The sequence below is a fragment of the Peromyscus eremicus genome, chromosome 15, assembly GCF_949786415.1.
Source record: "Peromyscus eremicus chromosome 15, PerEre_H2_v1, whole genome shotgun sequence".
In the NCBI taxonomy this organism is placed as follows: domain Eukaryota; kingdom Metazoa; phylum Chordata; class Mammalia; order Rodentia; family Cricetidae; genus Peromyscus; species Peromyscus eremicus.
In genome coordinates, this window is record NC_081431.1 from 40168406 (window position 1) to 40195422 (window position 27017).

A 27017-nucleotide genomic window follows, 5' to 3' on the forward strand; every position below is an offset into this window, starting at 1 on the left:
TTTCTACCTATTGGGATCAGAAGAACTAATTCTGCCACTGCCTATGTGTATGACCTTGGAAAGGCTTTCAAAGGGCATTTGGCCTTGTGTGTGGAGGAGGGTGCTGGGTGTTTGACTTAGGAACTCATATGTGCTAGGGAAATGTTCTCTGACTGAGCTACAACCCTGGTCCTTTTTTCCAGTGAAATAATATCATGTATTTTGTGTCTTGTGAAAGTTAAATGAGGCAGTTCTTATGAGACATTTATCAGCATTGCTGGTACATCAACCCAAAAATGAAGGGAATTAGTGTGATGACCTCAGTGGCACACATTCCTGCCACAAAGAAATGGATTTGCTCCAGGAAGCCTGTCAAACTATCTGTGGTGAAGAATTACTTTTTGAAATCTCCACTCCAAGTGTATGTGATATTTTCATAAAATGCTCTTGTTCCAAAATGGATTACCAGAAAAATGAAAGTACAAAGAGATATAAAACAAAGCTCCTGATTTTTATTCTTATATTTAACAGACATAAAATTTCTGTCCAATTGTTCTGAAAGTTACTGAGTGCTTTTCAGTTCTGAATGTGTCTCATTGAGGAGGGACAGCAAAGAGTGTGCTGATGGTGTTTGGTCCATAGACTCTGAACATAACCACACTGTGAGGAGCCTATCTACTCCTGGGTAGAAATGTATGAATAGGCTTAGTGAAGAACTTTGAAAGGTTTTAGAACTCTCTTCTGGGGTGGAGGTTGTAGTCTAGGGTGACAGCTCCTTGATGCTTCCAAACTGCTCCCAAAGTCCTGTATGAAAAGTTTCTTCTGAAGATAACAAATAGAACAGAAAACAATCAACAAGGGTTGGAAACAAAGTCTTTCCCAAAAGATTTTTTTCCCCTTCTTCCCTGAAGCTCAGTGGTATCATCTTCTGATGTTAATTTTGTTACCTTGAGGCCGAATTCTGGCTTAATATCTCAAAATGATGGGTAAGCCAGAGTAATCCATTCATAGCACTTTGTGCTTTTCAAAGAACATTGGGAGCCTCAGATTCAGCCCATATCTATTGACAGTCTATCATGATGGCGGCAATGTTCGGTGCCTTGGCTATGTGCCTGTTGACATAGCAGCTTGGTGAGATTGGCAGTGTTCTCAATGCCATTTGTTCAGAAATTGAATTTCAGAGAGTTATATAATTTGTGTGTGGTTTGATTCAAAGACAGATGTGTTAAATATAAACACTATTATTTTTTGCTATGCTGTGGGTTTAATTATCCCTCATAATATTTTGTCACTCCTGTTTATTTTGGCCATCACTTTCCAATAAGCACTGAAATCAATAGACATACAACTAGAAAGTTCCTAAACATCTACCTCAAATCAGCTGTTCAGAAGGAGAATATCTTGGCTCACCCTCTTTTGGACCACTTCCTTTAATGATATTTTCAGTGAGGTGATAATTAGTTGCATTTCAGTGAAGAATTTAGGTTATCTGTAAAGCTACCTAATGAAGTTGGTGATTTATTAAATATCCTGAATTTTTAGAAGATTTTGAAATAAAGGATGATAATCACCAACTTTAGCAGAGACTACAGAAGGACAAAGTCTCAATTGTAGAAAATGCTTACGTGTAGCAAACAGTATCTGGCCACGATGATGCCTCATAACTTTAAAATGGTTTTAAAGTTCATATGAAGTATCAAAGGAAAGATATACTGCTGATTCTGAGATTGGCTTGGTTAAGAATGAATTATTAGAGGAAGTGATAGTTGGATTGATCACATCAACAGTAGATATGATCTTTAAGAATATATTGTTGCCGGGCGGTGGTGGCGCACGCCTTTAATCCCAGCACTCGGGAGGCAGAGCCAGGCGGATCTCTGTGAGTTCGAGGCCAGCCTGGGCTACCAAGTGAGTTCCAGGAAAGGCGCAAAGCTACACAGAGAAACCCTGTCTCGAAAAACCAAAAAAAAAAAAAAAAAAAAAAGAATATATTGTTACCTGTGTTTGTTCATTCAGTAAATATTAGTTGAGTTCCTTCTAAGCATCACATCAGTTCTGGACACTGAGGGAATGATAAGACCAAGTCAGAAGACACTCTTTCCTCATGGAATTTGCATCATGTAGAAGGATAGAAAGCCATGCAATTAAACAAAGAACACTTTAGTAACACATGCCTTTAGTGAAATAAAACAGATTGGTAGACTAGAATATTATAATGTTTTGTTTGTTTTGTTTTGTTTTTAGTAAACCAATGAATTTTTATGGGTGTTATTCAGACAATTATGGGTGAGGGGTTACTTACAAGAGCAGGCAGGACTAGACTAAAATAACAAGCAGCTGCAATACAACAGAGTCCAGCCTAACACTGCTGCTCATGAGAGCTCAACCCTTGAGCTCTCTTGCACAACTTGCAGGCAGCTCGACTGGTAGAAGACTCTGTTCTCACAGCTCAACTGCTCCGAGCCTCCTCCCCAGCATTTTTTTTCTCCTTCTGTAACACCAGGGAGGGCCCTTGGAGAATCTTGCAAGTTTCTGCTTTCCCAGATATGGAATGTTTTATTTACTTAGGAGCCACCACCTCCCCCTAGAGGGACTCTAGATTTTGTCATCAGGAAAGGACCCCTGAAGTCAAGGAGAGAGAGACAAAGACATGATCCATGAAAGGTTTTGTAAACCACAGGAAGGACTTGGGATTTTAGCAGTGGGAAGCTAAGGGAAGAGCCTTCAACAGTGAGGCTCTGTATTTTTGTTTTAAAAAAATGTCTCCTCCTCTTTCTTCTGTGATGGGAATAGGAGAATGGGATTGGCAGATAAACAGGAAGTCAGTTAGGGAGCTTATTGGATGCTACTGTAGGTGGGAAGCATCCAGGCAAAGAATGGCAAGTAGGTTGGACTGGGCTAATAGTAGTGATGTTGAAGAGAAGTTGCAATGACTCCTAGGAATCACTCATAGATTGGATTGGGTTTGACACAAGAAAAATGCAGAAAGAGATAATGACTCTAGCTTGAAGGAGAAGAAATTAGAAGAGAATTTAATTGGAGAAGAAATAAAACGTTTCATATTGGCCTCCTTAAATTTTAAGTGCCTGCTTCATATTCAAATACCTAATGTCAGGTAGGCAGGTAGACGGTGACGAGTAACAAGGAGAAAGAGCAAGGCACACAGCCGCTGTCCTCGGTTTACAGCATAGTGGGGTTGTCAATGAGTAAGTAGACAAGCACGAAGGATGGAAGTGGTTGAAGGCCCACAGCTCCTAGTGCAGGCTATGTGATTTGAAAGTCCAGGCGCTAAGCCTGAACAATGGGAGAGAGTTTGAGGGGATGCCTAGCATGCCCTGAACAGAAGAACGAGCAGATGTGGGTATGAAGGTTGTTGTACACACCACTCCCTCTCCACTGTGTTGTTCAAATTCGAGACAGGACCAAGAAGTCTGCCTACACCAGGTCCCTAAACTCTCTCTTCCTCCCCCAGCCTCCCCTCTGTCTCCACCATCTCCTTAAACCTTCTCTTGTATTCTACTTGTCCAGTCAAAAGTACAAGGTGGTATTTGTTTTCACAAGCAAGAATACTGGGTGATGGACTATGGTATTTGACCTTTTTGAAAGGATTGTTTAAATTATCTGGGGACGTAGAACAGATTCTGGGAATTCTAACGCCCATTATAAAGGAAAAAATACATATCCTCATGGATTGGTGCCTGCGTGATGGCCAGCCTGGGAATAGCTCTCACACACTCCCTTGAGCGCAGGCGCGCACCCTCCTCTGCACCTCCACAGTTTGTGGAGAGGGAGCTGCTTGCTATGCTGCCTCAGAGGAGTGCAAAGTGTGTCTCTTCAAAGAACACAGCCATTTGTTCTCTGTCAGGATGCCTCTTTCATACTGTAATTAGAGTGCTGTGGGGGGTGTGAGTGGGGGAGAGAGAAGAATACGAAATGCTCCTACTTCCCCATGGCTTATTCTTCCTGCACCACAGGGTTTTGAACCCAGTGAAATATTGTGACTGAAACATACACTATTATATGCGTACAGAGAGAGGAAGCGACATGTGTGCCTTTGAGTTCATGCCTTGATAGTATCTGTGTGCCAAACTGAGGTGGCACAGACTGGTGGGTAATTAAACAGAGTGAGAGAGCTGAATTCTGCTCTATAGCTCAGCCTTTCACGGTTTCCTGCCTCTTCCAGTGCCCCAAGGCCTTTTATAGTCCCTTCTTAAAAGGTTTAGTTTTTACAAGGCTTGGGATTGAACCCAGGACCTCATACATGTTTGCTAGGCAAGCGCTGTGCACTGAGCTGTGCCGTGCTCTGCCTTAAAAAGGTTTTAAGGACAACCACGTGAGAAGTGCCACTCCTCATTGCACATAGTACATGCTCTTCCATGATGATCCAGCTAATGGAAGGGAACAGAGAAATCTGTGGAACAAAGAGTGCAGCACTCAAGAATATTTGCCAGCTTTGTTTTGTTTTTTTTTTTTTTTCAATTTTATTTGCAGCAGTAGCAACAATAATTTCCTGATTTTGTTGGGCTGAAAATTGTTAGCATCTTTCTAGCACATGCCAGCAGGGGAGAAGAAAGGGTGGAGAGGCCGGCCTGACTGTTCAATCCATAGCATTGATCTCTGCAGCAGTGGGCACATCTCGTGTAGATAACACAGGGTTGATGCTATTGGCCCTCCTGATCTTTAATATAAGTGTGTTATGAAGTCCAGCTGAGTTCCATGCAGAGCTGAACTCCTGATCTTCCTCTGCTCCAGAACCTGCTCTGCTCAGTGCCTTTTCCACTTTGGTTCATTTCACTCCTTCCCTTCTTGGCCACTAAAACCCTTGGGGTTGTCTTTGATTCATCTCTTTATTACGCTCCATGTTGGAGAGGTCACTGTGTCCTCTTAGCTTTACCTTCAGATTATAATCAGAACTTCACATTTTCTCACTCTGTCCAAGGCCAAGGTCATCTGGCTATGTTCTAGAAGACTTTGCTGATTTTGTCTCTAGGTCCCCTTCAGTTTCTTCTCAACAAGGCAGCCAGAGACATTCTTTGCAAACTTCAATCAGTCTTGTAATTACTCTGCTAAATCCCCGGTGATAGTTTCTGAGCAGCACTGTGGAAAGTCAAACCTTCAGAGAGCCTCTCCCCTCACCCCCCTGCTGCCCTCACACACATCCTTACTTCATCTTAGTCAGCTTCTACTTACTCAGTACCCTCTGTCCATATTGCCTCATTTCTTTCATCCAGGGCACACACCCCCTCTCCCGAAAGTCACCTCTCTTCCCAAAGTCTTCCTCCCCAGGTATATCTACATGACTCCCTCCTTTATACACCTCATGCCACTTCCTGTGTGTTCTCATTGAGGCCCTCACTGGTCACTTAACCAAAAACTCTGTCCTTCCCTTCAAACTTACTGTCCATTTTATTTTCCTGTTTTATTTCCCCTTGATCCTTTGTCAGCATAATCTACTCCCCTCCTTTGGATGGTGACGCAAACTGTATGGGGGTAAATATTTGGCATTTATACTTGATGTTGACTATCACTGTATTTAAGTTACTTTTGCTTCACTGTGACAGAAACCAATTAAGGGAAGGGGGCTTACTTTGGTTCATGTTTTCATGATGGTCCAACCTATCATGGTGGAGAAAGTCTAGCAGAGCTTCTCATTTCATAACCTCTCTCAGGCCAGAAAGCAGAAGAAGGCTGATGAGGGGATTCTGTTAGAGTTCCTTCTCTCTTTTTTTTAATCCACCTGTATCCCAAGCCCGTGGAACATTGCCACCCACTTTCACGGTGAATCCTTGCCCCTCAGTTAATTCTCTACAGAAACACTCTCACGGACATACTCGGTGGTGTGCTGTGCCATCTTCTAGGCTATTCTAAATCTGGCCACATTGACAATGACGATCATCCATTACAACCATATTCTAAAACAAGGCCTAGCATGTGCCAGGCACTTGTAAATTGTGATTTGGAGATGGGATGGATATATACAGAGGAAGGCCTTAGTAATAACTTATCTCTAATATGATATATTCTCAGAAATGTCTTTAATACTTACAAGAAACAGAGTGTGCTAGATGCCAGACTTTGGGTTCCTTACCTGTTTTTCAGTCCCCACAATGACCATTTAGGATGGGTGTGATATTTATTCTGAGTTTACAAACCAAGAACCAGGTTTAAGAGCTTTCCCCAGTTTAACCAAGGTAGAGCTGGGATCTGAGTCCACATCTGTCCAACATCAGAGTCTTTCCTCACTATACTCCAACACTGCAGTTTACATTAGATTTTAGATTAAAAAGCAAAACAGGAAACATATTCCCCACTCATTCATTATCCCCCTTTATAGGAATGCCCAGGCCTTCTTTCCCTGTATCTACAAAATAAAAGACTTCACTATTAGAAGATAAAGCAAAAAATGTTGTTCTCTCTTTAAGTTCCTATGGGATCTGCCTCTTTGAATTTCCATCATTGAAAGAGCAGACCTCTAGGTCAGCTTCCACCTGTTGCAGACCTTGGATTGACAAGCCAGTGACATTCTCTCTGCTTCAGTTTATCTGGCTCTGAAAAGTGGGCTAGGAGAGATGATTTCTCGGTTCCTGGCTGCTTGATATCCTGATCTGAGACCTGTGGTAGTTCTTTCATTGCTGTGGATATAGAGCAGAGGGCCAGAGGCTGGGTACATCATCTCATAGAATGCCATTTCTTTGCCCTAACCAGTTTGAAGAGGAACGTCTGCTCTTAGGAGCCTCCCAAAGTGCCTAGTTTTGAGTATGGATGAAACAGTATGCCCGAGCATTTGCACCTGAACACTCACCCTGCTTATGAGAGTCAACACTGGATGGGATTTTGAAGGCCAGGTTCTGTTTTAGCTGTCTTTTATTGACAAGCTAAGTCTCCTTAAATCCTTCTTGGAACAAGTCAAGGGCTAAGACATAAATAACTATAATGTTACTGAACTGTGTGACCTTCAGTAAAGTGTTTGCCTTCTCTGGGGCTGTGTTTGCTTCTCTGAAAAGTGGGAGAAAAGGCTCCCCGACTTTGTAACACTGAACACTGAAGACGTAATGGTGGAAAGTCTTGCCCAGTCTACTTTTCAACAGAGCTACAGTTAAAGCCAGGCCCACACCCGGTAGCCAGCCTGTCTTCCCTGATTTCTGTGTTTGTTCCAGAATATTAAGGTTTAAGATGTTTTTCTTGGTGTCTAACCTAAATCCCTCCTTCCTAAAACAAGGATCATAGGATGAATATTGACAAGACTCCCTCGTGGGTAGCCAAGCCTTCTGAAATTATGAACTCTGAAGATTGCTAGGAATGTGATCATGTGGCATTCATATGCTTTGCAAAGTCTCTCTGCATATGCTTCAGGATGCTGGTGTAGCATGTGTATCTATGCCAATGTGTGTGTGATGAAGCATGCAAGTGTGTACAGAAGTGTGGGTAAACAGATCTTTGAGTCACACAGACCAGTCCATCCTGGCAGGCTTTGTCTTCCTTTCGGGTTGCCATGACAGCAGCAAGGGCTTCTGCATCAGTAAACAAAGCTTCCTGTATGCACTGAATCAGGAGCAGCACTCTGGAGCTAGGGGATAAGCCAAGAGCCAATAGTCTTCCCCCAGAGGATGTTACAGCAGTTTTTCGTGAACATTTTGTCGGTAAATGAGTGGCGCAACCACCTTCCAGGTATCATGAGATACCGAGATGGCATAGCATGGATTAGAGCAAGTTAGTGACCCTCACTTCAAGTCCCTAAGACTCAGCAAACATTATAATAAATCCTAGATTTGTGGTTGACCAAAGCCCCTCCTGTCATGTCCTGATGGGCTAATGCAGGTATCAGCTACGTTGTGAATTGCCTGTTACCATAGCTCCTTTCTAGCTTGACAAATTCACAAAGTAAAAATCAATTTTCATATTATGTAAGCATGATTTGGAAATGAACTCTGCTTTCTCTCTTTTTACCCCTTCAGGCATACATGATGCATGTTAGGGGCATCCTTCCTTGTCTGAGATTATCCATGCAATACTTTTCTATTTTATCTTATTGTGAAAGTGTAGAATTGACTGTATATTAGAGATGATTTTGACAATTTACAGCTCCCATGGAAAATACTAGAAAACAAAAGCAGTCACAAACATAAATCCAATAACAAGAATGAAAGAAGTTCTTTACCACATGATGCAAAACTCAGGCTTCTTCAGTCACATAACTGAAATGTAGGAGCCAGAACTTAGCATCCACATGCAGAAAGCAGAATGAAGGGTCAGCCAAACCCATCTCTAGCTCACCTTCTTTCAGGTTGTCTGTGTCTCAAGGAGACTTGCAAGTGATCATCCCAGGGGATTGAGTGGGAAGAGGAGGGGCCCCAACATTATGAATCGAAAGAGTAGGAAAAGGCCATTTTCTACATTGAAGCACAATTCAGATATTTGTGACTGTCCTATCTCTTGACAGATCACTGTTCCTAGGGTAGATTTGTTATAGCTTCTGTTTGAGAACACAGTTTTACACACTCTTTCTGCATGTGTGTGTCTGTATGTATGTCTGTGTCTGTGTGTGTGTGCATGTATGTATGTGGAGGCCAGAGGACAATCTTGAGTGGTATCATTCCTCAGGAACCATTTGCCTTGTTTTATGAGACAGTCTTTCCTTGGTCAAGGCCTCACTAATTAGCCTAGACCAGTGGTTCTCAACTTTCCTAATGCTGCAACTCTTTAATCCAGTTCCTCATGTTGAGGTAACTCCCAACCATAAAATTATTTTCATTGCTAAGTCATAACTGTTATTTTGCTACTGTTATGAATTGTGATGTAAATATCTGATATGCAGGATATCTGACACAGGTCAGGCCCCCAAAGGAGTCATGACCCACAGGTTGAGAACCACTGGGCTAGACTGTCTGGCCAGTAACCCCCAAGGGTCCTCCTCTTGACTGGGATTACAAGCACGAGCCATTACACCTGGCTGTTTTTGTGGCGGGCTCTGCAGTTTGGATTCAGGTCCTCAGGCTTGCAAGGAAACACTCTTCCCAGTCCCTGTGGTTCCTTTTAATGTCAGCTCTGACTGATGAGGAACCTGCGAGAAGTCCCCTCCCTGCCCATTAGCAGCAGATGCTGCCTGGATACTTTGCTCTGAGAATAGACCTGGTGGTTCTTCTGCTCCATCACATGCTCATTTATTTTTATTCTGGTTTGGAATTCTAAAGACTAGACACAACACATTAGAGCTCTGTTACACCGTGGGCTTAGCAATACTGGATGGAGCTGATGATACATGCTCATATCCTAAACCCGGACATGTGTCAGGAGACTTGTTCAAAAGATCTGGCCACCCTTCTACTACTCTAAACTAGAATTCTCCTTTGAAAGTTCAGGTGTTTTATCCAAAGAAACTGGGCATACTGAGACATTCAAAGGGCCACTCTGATATTACCAAGTTCTGCAGGAAATTTAGTGATGGGTATCAGGTCTCTAAATAAGGTCAAGATCGTATGTTCTGACTTTGTACCAGCATCATTTGACGGATCCCTTGAGCTCTCCTAAAGAGGAGACAATACTCAGCTCCTCATGGGAAGGGACAAATGGAAGGGACATGCTAGCCTTTCTCAGGCCCGGCCATCTAAATACTCAGGGTCTGGTGGGCATGTAAGACACTCAAAGCCAGGTGGGCATGTAAGAGGTAATTTAACTAGTGCTATGAATTATTTATGACGTCTTTATTAATCCAACACAGGAATTGACTTCTATATTGTTGATTCAAATGAAGAGCTCCTTTAAAAACAAAAACCGAACCAAACCAAAACAAAACAAACAAAACCAGTTTTTATGTTCTCATTTTCCTCAAACCTGAGCTGAGACAAAAATCCACTTTGTAGATTTTAAACATTGACTTCTCACAGCAAGGGAAGAAGAGAAGATGGCTGAGGCATGGTCGAGACTGTAATTAACCTGGCATGGGAGGGTGATACTTTGAATTCTAACTCTTTCTTTTAGTGGTCTTGAGCAAATAACATTTCTATACTTCCCAGGGAATTTACAAATAAAACGCACAAAAATTATTTTTAAATAAAAAATGTAAGTGTATTATGTGACCATTAACTGCAAGATTTTATTTTTATACTTTACAGAATCTAATATCAGGTTCTCAGTTAAAATTCTCAGATTCTGTTGGGATGTGATGCCATTCAGGCTTTGCTTAGCCTCTTGGAGTTTACAGACTAGCAGAAACGCAAATAGATAAAGAGAATTTTTGGCACAAAGATTTGGTCTCTTTTTCTAAAAGTATTTTAATGTAGATATTAGAAATACAGAGTTGCTTCAATGATCATGAGTGTAAACTCTTTTCTGTGTGTGTATGCACATGTGCGATCTGGTTTTTGTACACATTCATGTATGTTGTGTGTTGGTGCACATGTAACTCATGAAGAGGTCAGAGGACAACCTCAGTATCTGTCACAGAAAGAGTACGAGAGCAAGGGAGAAAGTGGGGACGGTGGGGAAATATGCAGATGCCAATGAGAAAACAGAACCCAGAGAAAGCCACTTGATAACCCACACCGCCTTTCCCGTTCCTCAGCTGCGGGGGAGGGGAGGGTGATGAGGGGCTTCCATTTCTTCAAGAGGCCTTGATAAAGGCTCAGCCCTATTTGTGTGGCTCTGGGCCTATGAGATCCAGCCAGGAGACCGGGGAGAAGGGAATGTTACCTAAACTGCAGAGAAAAGGGAAGCCAGCCAGAGAGACAAGGAGGCAAAAAACTTCCAAAACATGGGGAGGCCAGAGAGTTGTAGGCTGAGCCTGTCAAAAATCAAACTATGCCATAATAATAGAGGCCAAAAGGGGGTGACATAGTATGTGCTGTGTGTATTAATTCTACAGAAACTGTCATTCAGAAAGTGGCATCTGTGTTCTAGAGTTCCAACAATTCTCCTGGCTCCCTTGGGTGTGTGCAGTGATGGAGTTCTCCCTTACTGGAACCTTTGGGATCCAGGGCTGTGCTGTCAGTGTGCTCAATGATGAGCTGCCTTGGATGCTTCGAATTCATTGAACACATACTATGTGCCAGGCCTATTCTAATCCAGGACGATAGAAAGTTGAGTAAAATGCAGACCATTTTTACTAAATGCTCCTCAGGCTGGGTGTGGAGGCACAATCCTGTGCTCCCTATACTTGAGAGACAAAAGAAAATCGATCAGGAATTCAAGGCTAGCCTTGGCTATATTAGTGAGTTTGAAGCCAGCCTGGGCCATAGTAAGTGAGTTCAACATGGAATAGAAAGAAGGTGGGATTTAGAATATATGGTTTATGGCTCCTTTCTGTGGTTCTCTGGCCTTGGACTCTTGGCATTTCAAAGAGCCACTTGACACCCTTTAGATTCAGTTTTCTGAGTCAGATAATAGAATGCTTGAACTGCTTGCTCTAGATACTCAAGGATTTTCCTGTTCCTTTGGTCAGATCCTACTGAGATTCTCCTTTGTCATGATCTTTCTCAAAATACTAACTCAGGTTGAATTTTTCTCAACCCAGTGCCCAGAGCTAGTTGGAAATTCAAGACACAAGCATTTGTGAAAATATAAAGTGGAAAGAGACACTAACTGGCTATATCCAACTAAGTGGTGCACCGTGGAAGAACTTGAGCTCTTTAAGCAGCCAGGCCTGGGTTCTCATATCAGCTCCATGTCTTAGAATAGATCAAATGACTTAACTTTCACATCGAAAATGAAAATTCCTATTTTACCGTCTTTTCAGAATGGCTGTAAAGACTGAATGAGTAACATGTATGAAGGGGCTTGATGAATTAAAAGATACTTTATAAATGTTATTTATCATGGTCCTTACTTGGGGTTTGGAAGTTTAAGATAATAATCATCCTTTAAAAAGATGAGTGATAGCATGAAATACATGAAATGAAGGAAGTGATACAGCTAGTTGAGAAACCAAGTAGGTATCATTTCAGTGGTCCAGGCAGGGAAGATGAGGTCCAGGATAAAGGCCGTGAGGATGGAAGGGACGGTGGATTCAAGTACTATTTGGACAGTAGAACCAACAGAATGATGGCACTAATTAGACAGGAGGGGTGGAAAGCATCAAAGAACCAAAGGTAAGGGCATTGGTGGGTAGTGATGCTCAGAATTACCCAGGCCACTGTTGCTTCTTAATTGCCGAAATCCAGAAAGAAAGACAACAGGAAGCATCCTCAGCCTTGAGTTCCACTACCCAGATGCTCTCTGCCTCCAGTCACTCTTCACTTTTATTCCTTCCCTTCCTTCACAGTACCTTCAAGAACTCACTACATCTTTAGTCAAGCATATGTCTTGTCCCCATATCTTCAACTCGACCACAACCATTGTGAGTAGGTCCTATACCCAAGGAAACCAGCTCAGTATTGACAGGAAGTCCAAGCAAAGCCTGAGCAGGAGTCTCTCTGCATCATGTTACACCAGCATCCCCTTCCCTCTGCTGCAACTATGTTACATCCCTCAGTCCCTGGCTCATTTCTTCTTCCTCAGACTTTAGAAAACATCTGGCAGAATATGGTTCTTCATTTATGGGGATCACCTTGAGTACAGTTTCTACCTACACTTCTATGCCACTACAGTAGAAAGGAGTAGCTGGACTGGAAGGGTGATGACTTGGAAAGTCTTGGTAGAGGTAGTTTCTAGAGAAGCCCAATAGCATGTGAATGGTTCTTTCCCAGCTGATAGCCCATCGGATAAGCTCATCTTTTTCTCTACAAAGGAACTGAGTACCACCCACATACTTCTCTCTCCTTCCTTTTCCTCTATCTCTATCTTCCTCCTCTCCATAGAGCTTAAGACTGTGTCTGTGGGTGTGCATGCAAATGGAAGTCAGAGATAAACCTTGGGTGTCATCAGTAATCGGGAGTCATCGACTTTATTGCTTGAGACAGGACCTGACATTGACCTTGAGCTAGGTTAGCTCGCCAGTGAGGCCTAGGAATCTACCTGAAGATAGCTAGACTTCTCCATTTCCCCATTTCTGGGGTTACAAGTGCTTGTCACCATGCCTGGCTTTTTTACATGAGTTCTAGAGGTCAAGCTAAGGGTCTCATGCTTGTACGTCAAGCACTTTGCCAATCAAACTATCACCCAATCTCTAAGATCTAGCCTTTTCCAAAATGCCATAGAATAGCTCTGTTCCTCTACCTGCCACTGGCTTTTCCTTACTCTTGACCCTCACTTCAACTTTACTTACTCTTCCCATCCTCTGCCTCACCCACCTTCCCACTGTCTTTTTCCTGGAGCCAGGTCCTATCTCATGCTTCTTCCCTTCTTATTTATTAAATAAATTGTCTATTAAATAAAATGGACAGCAGCCACCAGAAGCCCTTTAGTCCTTCATGTTATAAGTGTTGCCGGTCTTCAGTGGCATTCCCTGTTGAACACCACAGTATACTGGACACCATGGCAGCACAGCTTCATGGTTTGACTTTGCATCCTTGCAAGTTACTTTACTTCTCCAAGCCTTAATTGCCTCCTCTGCAAATGGGAATGTTAACAGTATTGTAATAGAGCCTTGTGAGGACTAGATGAGCTGGTGGGCCTGAGACTGGCGTATAGTTATTGGCGAATATGCCTTAGTCACTTACCAAAAGCATGAAGGAGAACAGTGTCTTTGAGAGGTTGAAGGATTCCATTATGGCTGAAGACATGGACTGAGGCATTCTGAAGCAGTTTGTCACATAACTAAAAAAAAGTTCCTTTTAGTACAGAGCAAGCAGGGCTAAGGATGGGGAGTCCTCATGCCTGAGGTGGATGTGACTCCCTTCTGTAGAACACTAGAGGGAGATCATCTTGCAGCTTGGATAAAGAGAAAGGAGATGAACGAAATGGGGTGAACAGAAACTATCAAATACTCGTTCTTGCTACACTCTTTCTTTTCATCATGGCATTGTGCAAATTCAGGGGACTGTCCTCCTTGTTGTCCACAGGGAATTTGCCAAAGAAAGAGAGAGAGTGGAGAACCGAAGAGCATTCATGAAGCTGCGGCGCCAGCAACAGATAGAGCGAGAGTTGAATGGCTACCGTGCCTGGATAGACAAAGCAGGTAAGGCTTAACGTTAGGGGAGTGCTGGGTAACTGCGCATGCGTAGTTGATTAATCCTGCCCAGTGATTCTAAGACTCCCATCCAATGGGCAACCTAAAGTAGAGCAAAGAGAACCACTGAGAGCTTTGTGAGTGTTTAGGCCCCCCCTTCTGTTTTGAGGTCTTCTAGGCTCTGACTCTCCCTCTTTTCAATTAAACACCTTCCACAAAGCAGGAGTGTTATCAATCTGAACTCAGTCAAGGAGACCAAAATCCAATCCTGAGAAAAAGTCAGTCTGGTGATATTTTATGCTTTGCCTCACCCTATGACTGATAATCTGTACTCAGCAAATACAGATTGAATGCCTACTTTGTGCCAGCAACTCAGAGTACAGAGTTGAGCCAAACAGACCACCATGACTCCAAAGCTCATGTCTCTTGGAACTCATCCTTCTACCGTTGGGAAGGAAGCAATAAACAAAATAATTAATAACTCACAAGAAGATGATGAGTGCATTGGGGAAACAGATCAAACAATTCCCAGGGTTGTGAGGGGAGATGTGCTACAGCATCCCACAAAAAGGTTCAGCATGAGCTTGCTGGTATAGAAACTTGGAGATGAGAAATTGGCCTTGGGAAGAGCTGGGGGAGGAGAATTGTAATGCCGAGTCCTATTTAAGGGATTGGCCACTGCTGCTCCAGCAGCAAAGGGGAGGGGAACAAGGTAGGGGTGGCAATCGACAGTATGAAGGCGGTCATAGGTAAGTCACAGCAGTTACGGGTGTGACCTGATGGGTCACAGGGCTTTCTAGTGAGCAGAGGTGCCATGACTTGGGACTTTAAGGATCATGTGTTTGCAGCACTGCAATTAGACTATAGAGGACAGGGCCAGAGGCAGGGAAGAGATGAGTATGGGACCCTTGCAGCTGTTTAGGCAGGAGATGGGAGCGAGGACAGGTGTTCGGTCATATGGTACCTGAGCCATCTTAGCTGCTTACTCATGGGAATAATTTGGGCCATAGGAATGGGTCCAGACCTACCATGATGGCATTAATGCAGAGCCACCAGAGTCAAGGTGGCTCAGGTGCTTACGAGAGGCATCAATCACCTCGTATCTGACAATAAAAAGGAAGCATTTGCTTTTGTTATTATTTTAAAGACTGGATTGCATTGGTGTTTTCCTCCAGAGAAAAGAGTGATTTTTTAATAATAAAAAAAACCCTTCCATGTGACAGTCAGCATCTTTCTCTATTCCTAACAGACAGCCAACCACAGATGTGAAGTCACAATGGGACAATAGGGACCTTGAGTTGATGCTTAAGTCTGTGAGCCTTATTCTTCCATAGGAACTTAGTATGACCACTTAGTGTTACAGTTAATGTTACACTTAGTGTGACCACCAACACTCCAAAGTACTCCAAAGCTCAGGAGTCAACTTTTGGTTATTTACGAGGGCTGAGAAGGGATATATATGATTAAAAGCCAGACACATACTCCCTGTTTGGACATCTGTATTTCCTGTCATCCCTAGAGGCAGGAGCTGTGCTGTTAACTGAGTGTCCATTTCATCCCTTTCTCCTCTAAGCCTATTGAGTAGGGGTGAGGGGAATATAATCTCACCTCCCTCTTCCCAGAATGGTAAGTCTGCCTTACCATGGGAAGGCAAGCTGAATTGCCTCCAGGCCAGACAGCCAGCTTGAAGTTTCCAACTGTCCTTGGCGTCCTCAGCAGTGGAACCATCTGACAAGCTGCTGAGTGAGCTGGCAGTAAACCCAGCAAGGACTTTACCCAGACCTGATCATGACCCCACCCAGGGTCAGGTGCCATGGAACACTGTTCTTTTGCAGTATGCTTATCCACACTTCGAAAGATGCCGACGTTTCCCTTCCTTCCAGTAGCCATCCCTGTCCCCCTTCTAAGAAGAAAGACACACTGCAAAGTCAATTTGTGCTTCCTAGCCCTTCCCTTTACAAGTGGAGCGTGAGTGAATCAGAGACATATGGGTTACATTTCCCTGGAAAGACACTCAAGTTCGAAAGCAAACTTGGCAAAAGGCATTGGTGGGGGAAGGGTGGTTTTAGCACATCCAGAGCCCTTGAAGTGCTTCTCAGAAATCCTCAGCAGCCCTACACATCTTCTGTCTGCCTAGGGAGCTCTCAGATCTGCCCATTTCAAAGTCAGGCACTGTGATAGCAAAAGTGACTTGTGGCTAAGGTAATTAGGTTTGCTATGAGATAGTTTATCAGGGACTTAATTTGACAATGATACTCTACAAATGTGCTATAAAGTGTCTCAAAAACCGTGCTTGTCTGCATGAAGGAGCACCTCACCTGCAACACTTTACCTGTTAATGTGGAATTTCACCAGAGGCTGTACTTGAAGACCTAAGCTAAACATTTATGATGTGCTATAATGGCTATCCTGCATAGTAGTTCCCAAACTTCAAAATGTTCCCTGGGAAACACATTCTATACACTCTCAATTTTATATTCAGGTAGAATTACACTAATGGCTTTACCCTTTCCTACTTGTCTATAAGTGCTTGTCTCCTTGTTATAAGTACTTAAATTAAACCATTGTTTTAATAAGGTCTGCTGCAAGCTTTCCCGCAATAGCTTGAATCTTTGGAAATGATTCAAAGCTTCTTCTATGGGCTATAGTAGGGTTGAGATCAAAACCTAACTCCATCACCCTTAGAGGGGCACCTTGGAACCTAGAAGACATAGGACAGGAAGGCTGTTTTGTTGGTACCTTTGACAGGGATGCTGGCGAGGTTTACTCATATATGTCTTAGTAGAAATAATACTCATTAGTTGATGACACATCACTATTAGTTGATGACACATCACTGAAATACAGGACTGCTCCTGGAGAGAAGGAGCCTGGGAAAAGAGGCTCTAGGAGCCCTGTGATATTTTTTCACATACCAGCAAAGGATTGCACGTTCTGGCACCAATGGGTCCTTAGTTCACTGGCACCTGCTGTGCATTCAAGAATCAATTCTGACACTGGACATCACCCGAAGGTAGCACATACCCTACAGGTTAAAGCCTGAGTCCCATAAGGCTATCCCCACTTTAGAAAACGGGAAGTGGGATCCCAGATGGGCCCCAATTCTGCTTGGCCAAATATACATTTGGAAATTCTTACATCCCCTTCCTCTCATTAATTAATTCAATGATCTTTTTTAAAGAATAACCTCTGGACATCAGGAAAGGGATACTTACTGCTTACTATAAAGGATACAACTCAGAAACAGTATAGGTCATGGATGCCCAGGATAACATATAGGATGAGGCTCACCAGCCTCCAAGCACACAGAAGTGTTTACTAACCCAGAAACCCTCAAAGGCCATTCTTTGGGAAGTTGGTGGAGATTTCCTTACAAGGGCATGTCATATTAAATTCTTGGTCATTGATAACAGCACTGTGGCTCCAGGCTCTCTCTTTCTCAAAGGTAGGAATGGAGTATAAAAATTTTACCTCTCTGATCATGTGGCTGGGTTTTTCTGGCTACCAGCTCCTATCCTTAAGTTATCCAGGGCCCTTTCCTGCCATGAGTCATCTCATTAGCATACAAAAGACAGCTCTGTGCTGGGAACCAGAGACAAAAATCCACATGTGTGTGTATATTTATAATTTTTTATTATACCATAGGGGCAGATTCAGAGTGCGCCCACACCTCTTTAGCTCAAGCAGTGTTCAACCAAGGCAGGGTAGAGTTGGTGGGGACATAAGGACATACCTTAAGCCCTCCCTGCCTTTTCTCTGGGGACCCTTGAGCTCTTCCCTTGTCCCCACCATAGAGTCATGAACATGTGTAAGTCAAAACATGGCCTTACTTTCTGATGAGGGGCCTAATGCTGTGCCTGGGAGAGAGGAAGAGGAAGAACTTTCTGAGGGGTTAAAGAAAGAAACCTGGGTAGAAAAACTAGAAATAGAATGTTTTCACTCTTATAAACTTAGGGGATTTTAACAAAAAAATACCGCTCCCTCCTCCCTCCATGGGGCATCAGTTGTAGTAGCCATGAACTTCGTCAGCTTCCCTCACGAGCCCCTCCCCACACACTCTCCTTGTTCTGAGCAGCCTGTGTTCCTGGTGAGGCTCAGTTTCTCTCCATGCTGGTGCCCACGATGAGCTCTGAACTCTCTTTATTCTCTCTATGTTGCCTTAAGTCAGAGCTGTCCCTGAGGGATTTTCATTTCGCGCAATAATTCGGCGTTTACAGATAATTTACTAAACCATTTGTTTCCATACAGAGGAAGTCATGCTTGCCGAGGAAAATAAAAATGCTGGAACGTCAGCCTTGGAAGGTAAGGAAGCGCTGCGAGCTCTGCTTTGTTAGCATTTGCCCTCTTAGGCGGTGGCAATCTCTCTTGATCAAAGAGGAGAAAGGAAGAAGAGGGGGGCGCACTGGGATTTGAAACACAAGTCTCTCTGTAATAAAATCCCTCATGCTTTAAAACGATGAGAATTGAGTCACAGATTTAAATGCCTTTTAAAGTGATGGAAATGAAACCCAAGAGTTGCATTGTTCCAGGGCATGTGATTGATAGAGTTCCATGAAAAGCCCATCATACAACTGATGGTCTAGGAAGGGATCTTCTTTTAAAATGTGTGGGGATCATCTTGGGACCACTTTCATTACCGGGAAGTGCCATTGTTTATGAAGAGCCAGAACAAATTGATAAGGAGTGTCTGTTTACCTACTGCGTTTAGATTTAGATAAACTCCAACTGGGATTCAAAACCTATGAGCATCTGCAGGTGCTGGCAAACACAGCATTGCCTGCCATTCTGTAGACTTCAGATTCCTATCACCCTGGTTCCAGTATTAAAGGCCAACACCTGTGTCACAGGGCCCTTGCACAAGGCCTCTTGCCCACAGCCCTCAAAGTTTTGTCCAGGATGATCTGGGTGTACTTATGGCCTCTCACTGGCCTTCCCCTTCCCTGGCGTAGTGCTTCGAAGGGCAACCATCAAAAGGAGCCGGACGGAGGCCATGACCCGAGACTCCAGCGATGAGCACTGCGTTGATATCTCTTCTGTGGGTGAGTGATCCAGTTAGATCTTCTTTTACTTCTCTGGATCTCCCATGAAAATGAAGATCCTGTCTTTTGAGAAGAACCACAAGGAGGAAAAAGAACCCAAAGGATCCAGAATTTAGGGATGTAATTAAGGGAAGGCATGGGAATCTAACCTAGCTGACAATGATTTTCAGAAAAGACCAAAGGACCAGGGGATGCTGTGTACATGAAACTCGGGGCTTAGGGTTCTTCAAGTGTGACAGATGGATCTCATTTGCAGATGTATCCTTTCTCTCCTGGGTGTGACAGTGAGAACCCACGTTGGGATACAGGTTGAGTATCCCTAATCTAAAAATCCAAAATCTGAGCTGCTCTAGAATTAGACTTTTTTTTTAAAAAAAAAAAAAAAAAAAAAAAAAAAAAACCAACAATGCTATGGCACCACAAGTGGAAAATTCCACACCATGAAACTTGGGTTTCTCCCACAAAATTATTTAAAATATTGTGTAACGCTACCTCCAGCCTATGCATATAAGGTATATCTGAAACATAAATGGATTTTATTTGTAGACATGGATCCCACTTCCAAGATACTTTATCACGTGCAGCCGATAGTGTCATCACTAAAATAATAACCTGAAATCTGAACTATGTCTGGTCCATATATTTTGGATAAGGGATACTCAACCCATATTTTTCAAGGATCCTCAGGACCTATTTCTTCTAGTGACCCACACGGGAGAACTTGAAGCCATTTGCTTAACCAGAGTAGCACCAATCTACTTCCATCATGTGAAACTTAAACTAATTCCTTTTGACAATGCACTGATATGACAGTTCAATCCTAGGTTCTCTTACAGATTCTGGCTCTTGACAGGTTTTTTCCTCCCCAGAAAAAGGGCAGGATCTCTCACTCCATCCTAAAAAGCAGAAGAGACTTACAAAGCCCATTGCTGCTTTATGTTGCCAGTGGCAGAAATATCTCAAATGCAGCAGAAGGATTCCGGTGTCTGAAGCCTATTTAAAGGAAAGGGCAGAGAGAAGCCCAGTCTCTTACAGATATAAACACGATCCTGTTAGGATTCAAGATGCTGGGTGTCTGCCTGGTGTCCTGCTTGGGAATCTTTCAGTTTCCTAGGACTTGAGAGTGCCTGGAGAGCAAAAGCAGGGTCTCTCCCTGTGGAGATTACTTAGCCCGTAACATAGGGGTTGCCCAGGTCTGCAATGTGACGATCACCTTGTCCTGGTACTCAAGCTGTCCAACTTGCCCCGTGGATGCCACCTGATCGTGGAAGAGAATCCTGGGATGTTTTGTAGTCTCATTCCTCCTCATTTCCCTTCCTTAGGCACACCTCTTGCCAGAGCCAGTATCAAGAGCACAAAGGTAGATGGAGCTTCCTATTTCCGGCACAAGGAACGGCTTCTGCGTATCTCTATCCGCCACATGGTCAAATCCCAAGTGTTTTATTGGATTGTCCTGAGTGTTGTGGCTCTCAACACTGCCTGTGTGGCCATTGTTCATCACAACCAGCCCCAGTGGCTCACTCACCTCCTCTGTAAGTGAACAGCAACTGCTATCCTCTCATGTGGGTGGCTTGGTTTTGTGTAAGAATGACTGAAAGGACTTGAAGCATTGCGAACTGTATACACCAAAGGAAGCCAAAACGGCTACAAAGGGGGATGGATCATCACACAGTTGCCCCTAGGCTTCCTTAGCTGCTGGGTAAATAATCACTGCTGGTCAGTTAATGTGTCAGTGTGGGACCTTGGGTCCTAGAAGTTTCTTATGGGCATTCAGTGGTGTAAAGAATGTGAATCAGTGAGAGCTGGGGAGGAAGTCCAGAGATCAATGGGTATATCAAATGGATCGAGAAAGGAACATATAAGTCAGCTCTGAACATGACTGCCTCTGGGTGTCAGCGATGGCCTGGAGACTGATGAATGGAGGTATAGATGCGGATACCTAGTTTCTTAAGTCAAGCCACAGCAGAGACCTTCTCTGAGGGTCACCCTCTACTTGAAGGCTAACAATAAGCCTCCTCCTAATGCTAAAGGCCAACTATTTGTTGGGCTAGGGGCTCATCCCAGCTCAGAGTACTCAGAAATTCTGTTTTGCCCAATGCTGACTTCTTACATGCTGAGATCTGGGGCTCCTTTATGGGGGGTGGGGCTTGCATTAGTTGGAGGGCAAAAGAGCTCATACCATCTGTGGAGCAAATGATACTACTTTTACTACTTTCAGACTATGCAGAATTTTTGTTTCTGGGACTTTTCCTGTTGGAGATGTCTCTGAAGATGTATGGCATGGGGCCACGCCTTTATTTCCACTCTTCATTCAACTGCTTTGATTTTGGGGTAAGTCCGCGGAAGCCTGCTTGTCTTTCTGTTTCGTGTTGCTAGGCCATGGTTTTAGATAAGCAGCTTGGTCTGCCACTCGGCATGAGTCATTGAAGTCAGGCATTGTAAAAGGAGCATGTGTATGATGAGATAAAGGGAGTTCAGAAGTGAATGAATCCTTGCTGGACAAGGATTTGTTTGTTTTTTTTAAACCTCTTTGAGTTTTAATGTTTTTATTGATGTATAACATATATACTAAAGAGTGTACATTTAACTATATAGCTCAATGAGATTTTTCACAAAGCTATGCATAGCCATAATTTTGAACCACTTATTATCTTGGGTGAAGTCTGGGAGAGAAGGACAAAGGACTTAATTCTAGAGGTGGCTTTAGAAGAAAGAGGTTATACACTTGTTTATTTTCTACTTCAGTTGAAAAGGAACATAATTGTCTACATATGCCCTCATATGAACTCACACACTCTTGTATTAGCATGACTCCATGCAGAACATTCCATCTAGCTGTTTACCTTCTATATAATATTTAGGTGTGTGTCTTGTTAGCAGTGTTCAAGGTGCATTTATGCACATTTATTTCCTGTGCTGCTTACCGGAGTCCTGTACATGATATAAGGTGTTAGGGGTTAGCCTGCTCTCTACACATAAGGTGACAGACACCGAAATGCTCAGTTCACATACCTGATTTACATTGGAGCAGAGTAGCAGGACCTTAGGATTCTCAGCCACCTCTCTTTCTGCCAAACCCATTCCCTTCTCTGCCAAAGCTCCAGTCAGGTGATAAAGATTCTGAGCACTTGCCAATCTACATTTTTACCAAGAACATACGGTTCTGAGTACAGGCAATTTTCAGGCATAATAGCTAGTGAGAGACCGTTTTAACCTTGATTTTCTCATATTCATATTTTTCAGCATTGCTTTGAAGACTCATTTTCATTATTTCTCCCAGCACAATGTCTACAACATAGTCAACATTCCATAAATGTATAATCACAAAATAACTCAAAGCTAGCCATACTGGCATGCCCCAATACTCAGGATGCTGAAGCCAAAAAAATCATGTTTGAGGCACTATGTAGTAAATTATAAGGTGACCTGAGCTATGTAGTGAACCCCTGTTTCAAAAGGCGAAAGTTATGTGTAGGGGGGTGGTTAAGATGGCTTAGCGGTTAAGGGTGCTTACTGTCCTATCAAGGAACTCCAGTTAGGTGTCTAGCACATGTCAGACAGCTCACAATCATCTAAAACTCTAGCTCCAGGAGGACCCCAAAGTTCTGGCCTCTAGGTCATCTGCACTCACATGCACACCTACACATACACATAATTAAAAATAATAAAGATAATTCCAAAAAAGCAGAAGTTGAGGCTGTGATGTTGATAGACCACTTGCCTAGCATGTGCAAAGAAGGTCCTGGATTCTGTTCCAATTTCCATAAACAACAACAATCTTGAAATGTTAATTGCAATTATGACTTCTTATAGCAATCAGACCGTATGTCAACAAAGATACTATTACATTGAGGATTATACAGGGCCTCATTCCTTGAAAGATATTTAACACAACAGCACTAAAATGTTCTCGGCTGTGCTACAGTCTAGAATGATGAGAGAATGTGGGCACTTTCTGATATTTTGCTATTGGAACACAACCTTGACTAACTCAAACTAGTTTCTATGATTTGGGTACTATTCCTTTGTCTGCCTATATAAGGTGATACGAATCAAGAACATCCATTGTTATCAAATTTGTGTAAAAGCAGTGACTATGGATTGTAATTTCATGAAGGCCAAGTCAGTAAACCAATGCCCAGTGAGCTGATTTAAAGTTAGGAAGGAGAGGGAAAACAGTGAGAGGTTGGTGGTACAGTATTGTTCTTCTTTGGTAGCTTTTCAAGTATGTAGTTTGATTAGAGTTAGGGCTGGTTAGGGAGAGAGAGTCTCCATTTCACCAGAGCCCAATGAGAGCTGATGATAATGTACTAGGTACTAAGATGCTCTATCTTCTCTTTCTGTCTTCTCACTGTGGCTGGGCTTATCTCTTAGGTCACAGTGGGCAGCATCTTTGAGGTGGTCTGGGCAATCTTCAGACCTGGTACATCTTTTGGAATCAGTGTCTTACGAGCTCTCCGGCTCCTGAGGATATTTAAAATAACCAAGTAAGTGATGACATCTGGACTCTTCCTACCACCTTTGAGGATGGAACTCTTAGCCGCTTCTCTTCCTTGCTTCCCCCCCTCCTGCTCCATGTCTCACATTCTTCAGATCTCCCTTCTCTAAAGACCAAACTAGAAAACTGTCAAAGACAAAACATGGAGCGACACATTTCCCAGGGGAGGATCACACTGCCACCACCTCGTCTTCACGGATACACAAAGGCAGTCTATCTCAAGCGTGTAGGCAGATGACAAGCTTGGTACTGTGTCAACAACTATAACCTTGTCTGGGTTTCACAGGTATTGGGCATCCCTCCGGAATCTGGTTGTCTCCTTGATGAGCTCCATGAAGTCTATCATCAGCTTGCTCTTCCTCCTCTTCCTCTTCATCGTTGTCTTCGCTCTCCTGGGAATGCAGCTCTTTGGAGGCAGGTAAGGGCCAGGGGATGGCTTTCCATCCAAAGGAAGCTCTGATTAGCCTCAGGCCTGGAAGTACCAAGGTGATTGATTTGGTTTGTTAGCATCTTGTTTGCTCTTGGTCTGAATAGTCTGTGGATGCACTTGAGAAGCAAATGTCTCTGTTGTTATTACATATACTGGAAAGGGTTCCTGTTGGAGGGCCTATCCTTTTGAAGTTCTCTGTGGCATGATCAGCGTGGGGCCTTGTAACTGCTGACCAGCCCAAACTCTGTCTTATAACTTGTGCCTTACAAAGCTCATTGTTTTTTCAGAAATGGGGGCTACCATCTTCACAGAGCATATGGGATAGAGAGCAGTGTGGGGGAGGGATGAGGAGACAAGAGGGAAAAAGAGATGAAAACTGCAATCTTGGGGTTGGGAAACTTGGTACATGATACTTTTATTCTCCCCGAATCTCCTTTTCAGGTTTAACTTTAATGATGGGACTCCTTCGGCTAATTTTGACACCTTCCCGGCAGCTATCATGACAGTGTTCCAGGTATGAGGGCCACCGATAGCTCAGAAGAGCAAGGCAGGGCCCACAGACCTCGCAGGGTAACAAGACAGCGTCTTAAGTGTTAGGGCTCCTGTTTTGAGAAGAGAGAAGTATGCCTCCTGTTTGAGCAATCATTACAGCAATCCCTCAAACTCCTGTGTCTCTGTCACCACCAGCAAAAGGGTTCTATGACAATCACCTCGTTGCTCCTCTCCCCACACCTGTGAATTTGTGAGACATCAAGTCCAGGACATGCAGTCACAAACCACATTTGTGATTTGTCTAAAATCTGGAGTATTTCCTCACCTGTATTTAGTTTGAGATAATGGGATATCTTTCCCCTGCCATCTCAAAATAGAACAGTTAAAAAACAAACTTTTTTTAACTCACAAGGAAAACTCATTATCAATAGTGTTTTAGAATCGTACAGCTGAGCAAAAATGCTGCTTAGGCAGAATCTGAGGCTGAAGCAGAACCCGGTTTCCAAACCAGAACCATCAAGGCTTTCCCAGTAATGCTACTGTCTTAGGGAACGATGTGTTTTCACCCCTGGGAACAATCAAGTAGTAGCCAGGCCACCAGATCCATGTGATTCCCACAAGGACTGGCCAACCTGGGGGTGGGAGGGACTCTGATGAGCAGAAGTATTTCTTCTTGCTCTCTTTTCATGTTGAATGTCTGTAATTCTTTTCCATATAAAAATAGGATTACTTATAGGAGTGGCTTTCTCCCTACCTTTGCAGGAAGTCAAGGAAGGGGATAGATGGAAGAGCTCCATCTCTGGAATCTAGACCTTTACATTGGCCCCATCTTTTCTGCCAGCCCAGAGTCTTGACCTCCCCTGTTGTTTGCTTCACAGATCCTGACAGGGGAAGATTGGAATGAGGTGATGTACAACGGCATCCGCTCCCAGGGTGGAGTCAGCTCAGGCATGTGGTCTGCCATCTACTTCATTGTGCTCACCCTGTTTGGAAACTGTATCCTCCTAAGGTGTTCTTCTGTAGTCTGGCCATTTCCATGTACTAGCATTTGAGGAGATGATGGAGTGGTCATGGTGGTGGTGATGTGGTGGTGGTGGTGATGTGGTGGTGGTGGTGATGTGGTGGTGGTGGTGATGTGGTGGTGGTGGTGATGTGGTGGTGGTGGTGATGGTGGTGATAGGCCTTGGTTAGGCAAGGTGAGAGCTCATAGGCAATGCTTGCTCATACTAAAGGAAACAAGATTTTCATCTTAAAGAATTTGTATGCTAAGTCTGTGAAGAATATGAGCATTAAAGAGATGCAATTGCCTAAATCTACAATATACAAATAAAACCATGTAATGCTAATATGTTGAATGGTTGGAGATACTATGAGTTGTGTAAAATATGCAAGGCCTGAGATCATTGTATACTGAAATAGTGGGCAGATGACAATACTAGTGAATTAATTACATATTTATAAACAGCAGAACCTACCATGTCATAAAATTCAAAATAAATGTAAGTACCAAAATTAGCACTAATACCATTAAGTATTAGTAGTTATTGTATTGATGCTATGTGTGGAACTTTTTTTGATAGCTAGACACTGCTTCTCCTACTCTTTACTTGCAAGACAAAAGAAAATACTAGATCATATCATGTCAATACAAAACTACAAAGGAATATTAACAATGAAATTCTATAACTCCAAATCCTATACCTCATGTTCTGCTGCTAAGGGGGAAAAATACCCCAACAGAAAGCAACCTGGAGGAGGGGGCAAAGTGGTTACTTTAGCTCATGGTTCCAGGATAATGGTCCATCATCGTGAGGAAATCAGTGCATTCAACAGAGACTCTAAGCAGTTCTTCACGGGACGTAGTCAAGTGCAGAAGGACAAGTTACAGCTCATGTCAAGCCACTGCTGCTTTCGCTTCTCTGCTATGATAGCCTGTAACCTGGCCTTGGGAGAGAAAACAAACCCACTTTTGTAGCAGTATTTCATCACCAACAGGAACAAGATTAAGACACTGGTCAAAAAAAAAAATCTAGAGCAGGAAGATTGAGGTTTGAACACTCTTTAGTCATTAGATGTGTGGTCTTCAGAAAAATCATTTGCTTCTCAGAGATTGTTTCGGCATTTCAAAAGAGGATAGTGATAACTCCTTTACTAATTGCAAGCATTGAATGAAATAATTATTAAATGCATCTTATAAACCGTGAATATTTGTGTAACTGTGAGGTACCTCGGGGAGTGGAACTCATCTTGAATCGGCTTGTAGAGCACAGAGGGGGCATTCTAAGGCTGCTGAATTTTTGCATATAGCCTCACAAAGAAGATATGCTCTTTTCAGCTTTTGTCCTGAGAACGTCTAATGGTTGGAACAGACCATAAACTAGATGTGCTCACATGCGTAAGAAGAAGCTATCTGATAAGGAACAGGAAAGGAGGGCCAGTTTGTCACAATGACGGCCTCTTGATTTTCCTGCTACTCTGTAAGTAGTCAGAGGCATCCTTTTATGCTAGAATTAGTCTCATCTTCCACCACATATGAGC

The 27017-nt window shown here is 43.2% G+C and overlaps 1 protein-coding gene and 1 long non-coding RNA gene across 4 annotated transcripts in view; one reads left to right on the forward strand and one right to left on the reverse strand.

Moving 5' to 3' along the window:
* Positions 1-27017, forward strand: part of Cacna1e (calcium voltage-gated channel subunit alpha1 E) — a 304112-nt gene that overhangs the window by 206563 nt on the left and 70532 nt on the right. For all 3 annotated transcript variants that reach the window (XM_059280418.1, XM_059280419.1, XM_059280420.1), the window contains exons 8-16: positions 13914-14029; positions 18269-18322; positions 18970-19059; positions 20382-20591; positions 21278-21390; positions 23434-23546; positions 23844-23975; positions 24429-24501; positions 25358-25475. In XM_059280418.1, coding sequence (XP_059136401.1) covers positions 13914-14029; positions 18269-18322; positions 18970-19059; positions 20382-20591; positions 21278-21390; positions 23434-23546; positions 23844-23975; positions 24429-24501; positions 25358-25475 — 1019 coding nt within the window. The remainder of the gene's footprint in view (positions 1-13913; positions 14030-18268; positions 18323-18969; positions 19060-20381; positions 20592-21277; positions 21391-23433; positions 23547-23843; positions 23976-24428; positions 24502-25357; positions 25476-27017) is intronic.
* LOC131925147 (uncharacterized) lies at positions 488-14042 on the reverse strand. Its single transcript, XR_009383162.1, has 3 exons — positions 13572-14042; positions 1978-2075; positions 488-801 (listed from the first exon to the last, which is right to left on the reverse strand). It is a non-coding gene; the product is annotated as an uncharacterized LOC131925147 (long non-coding RNA).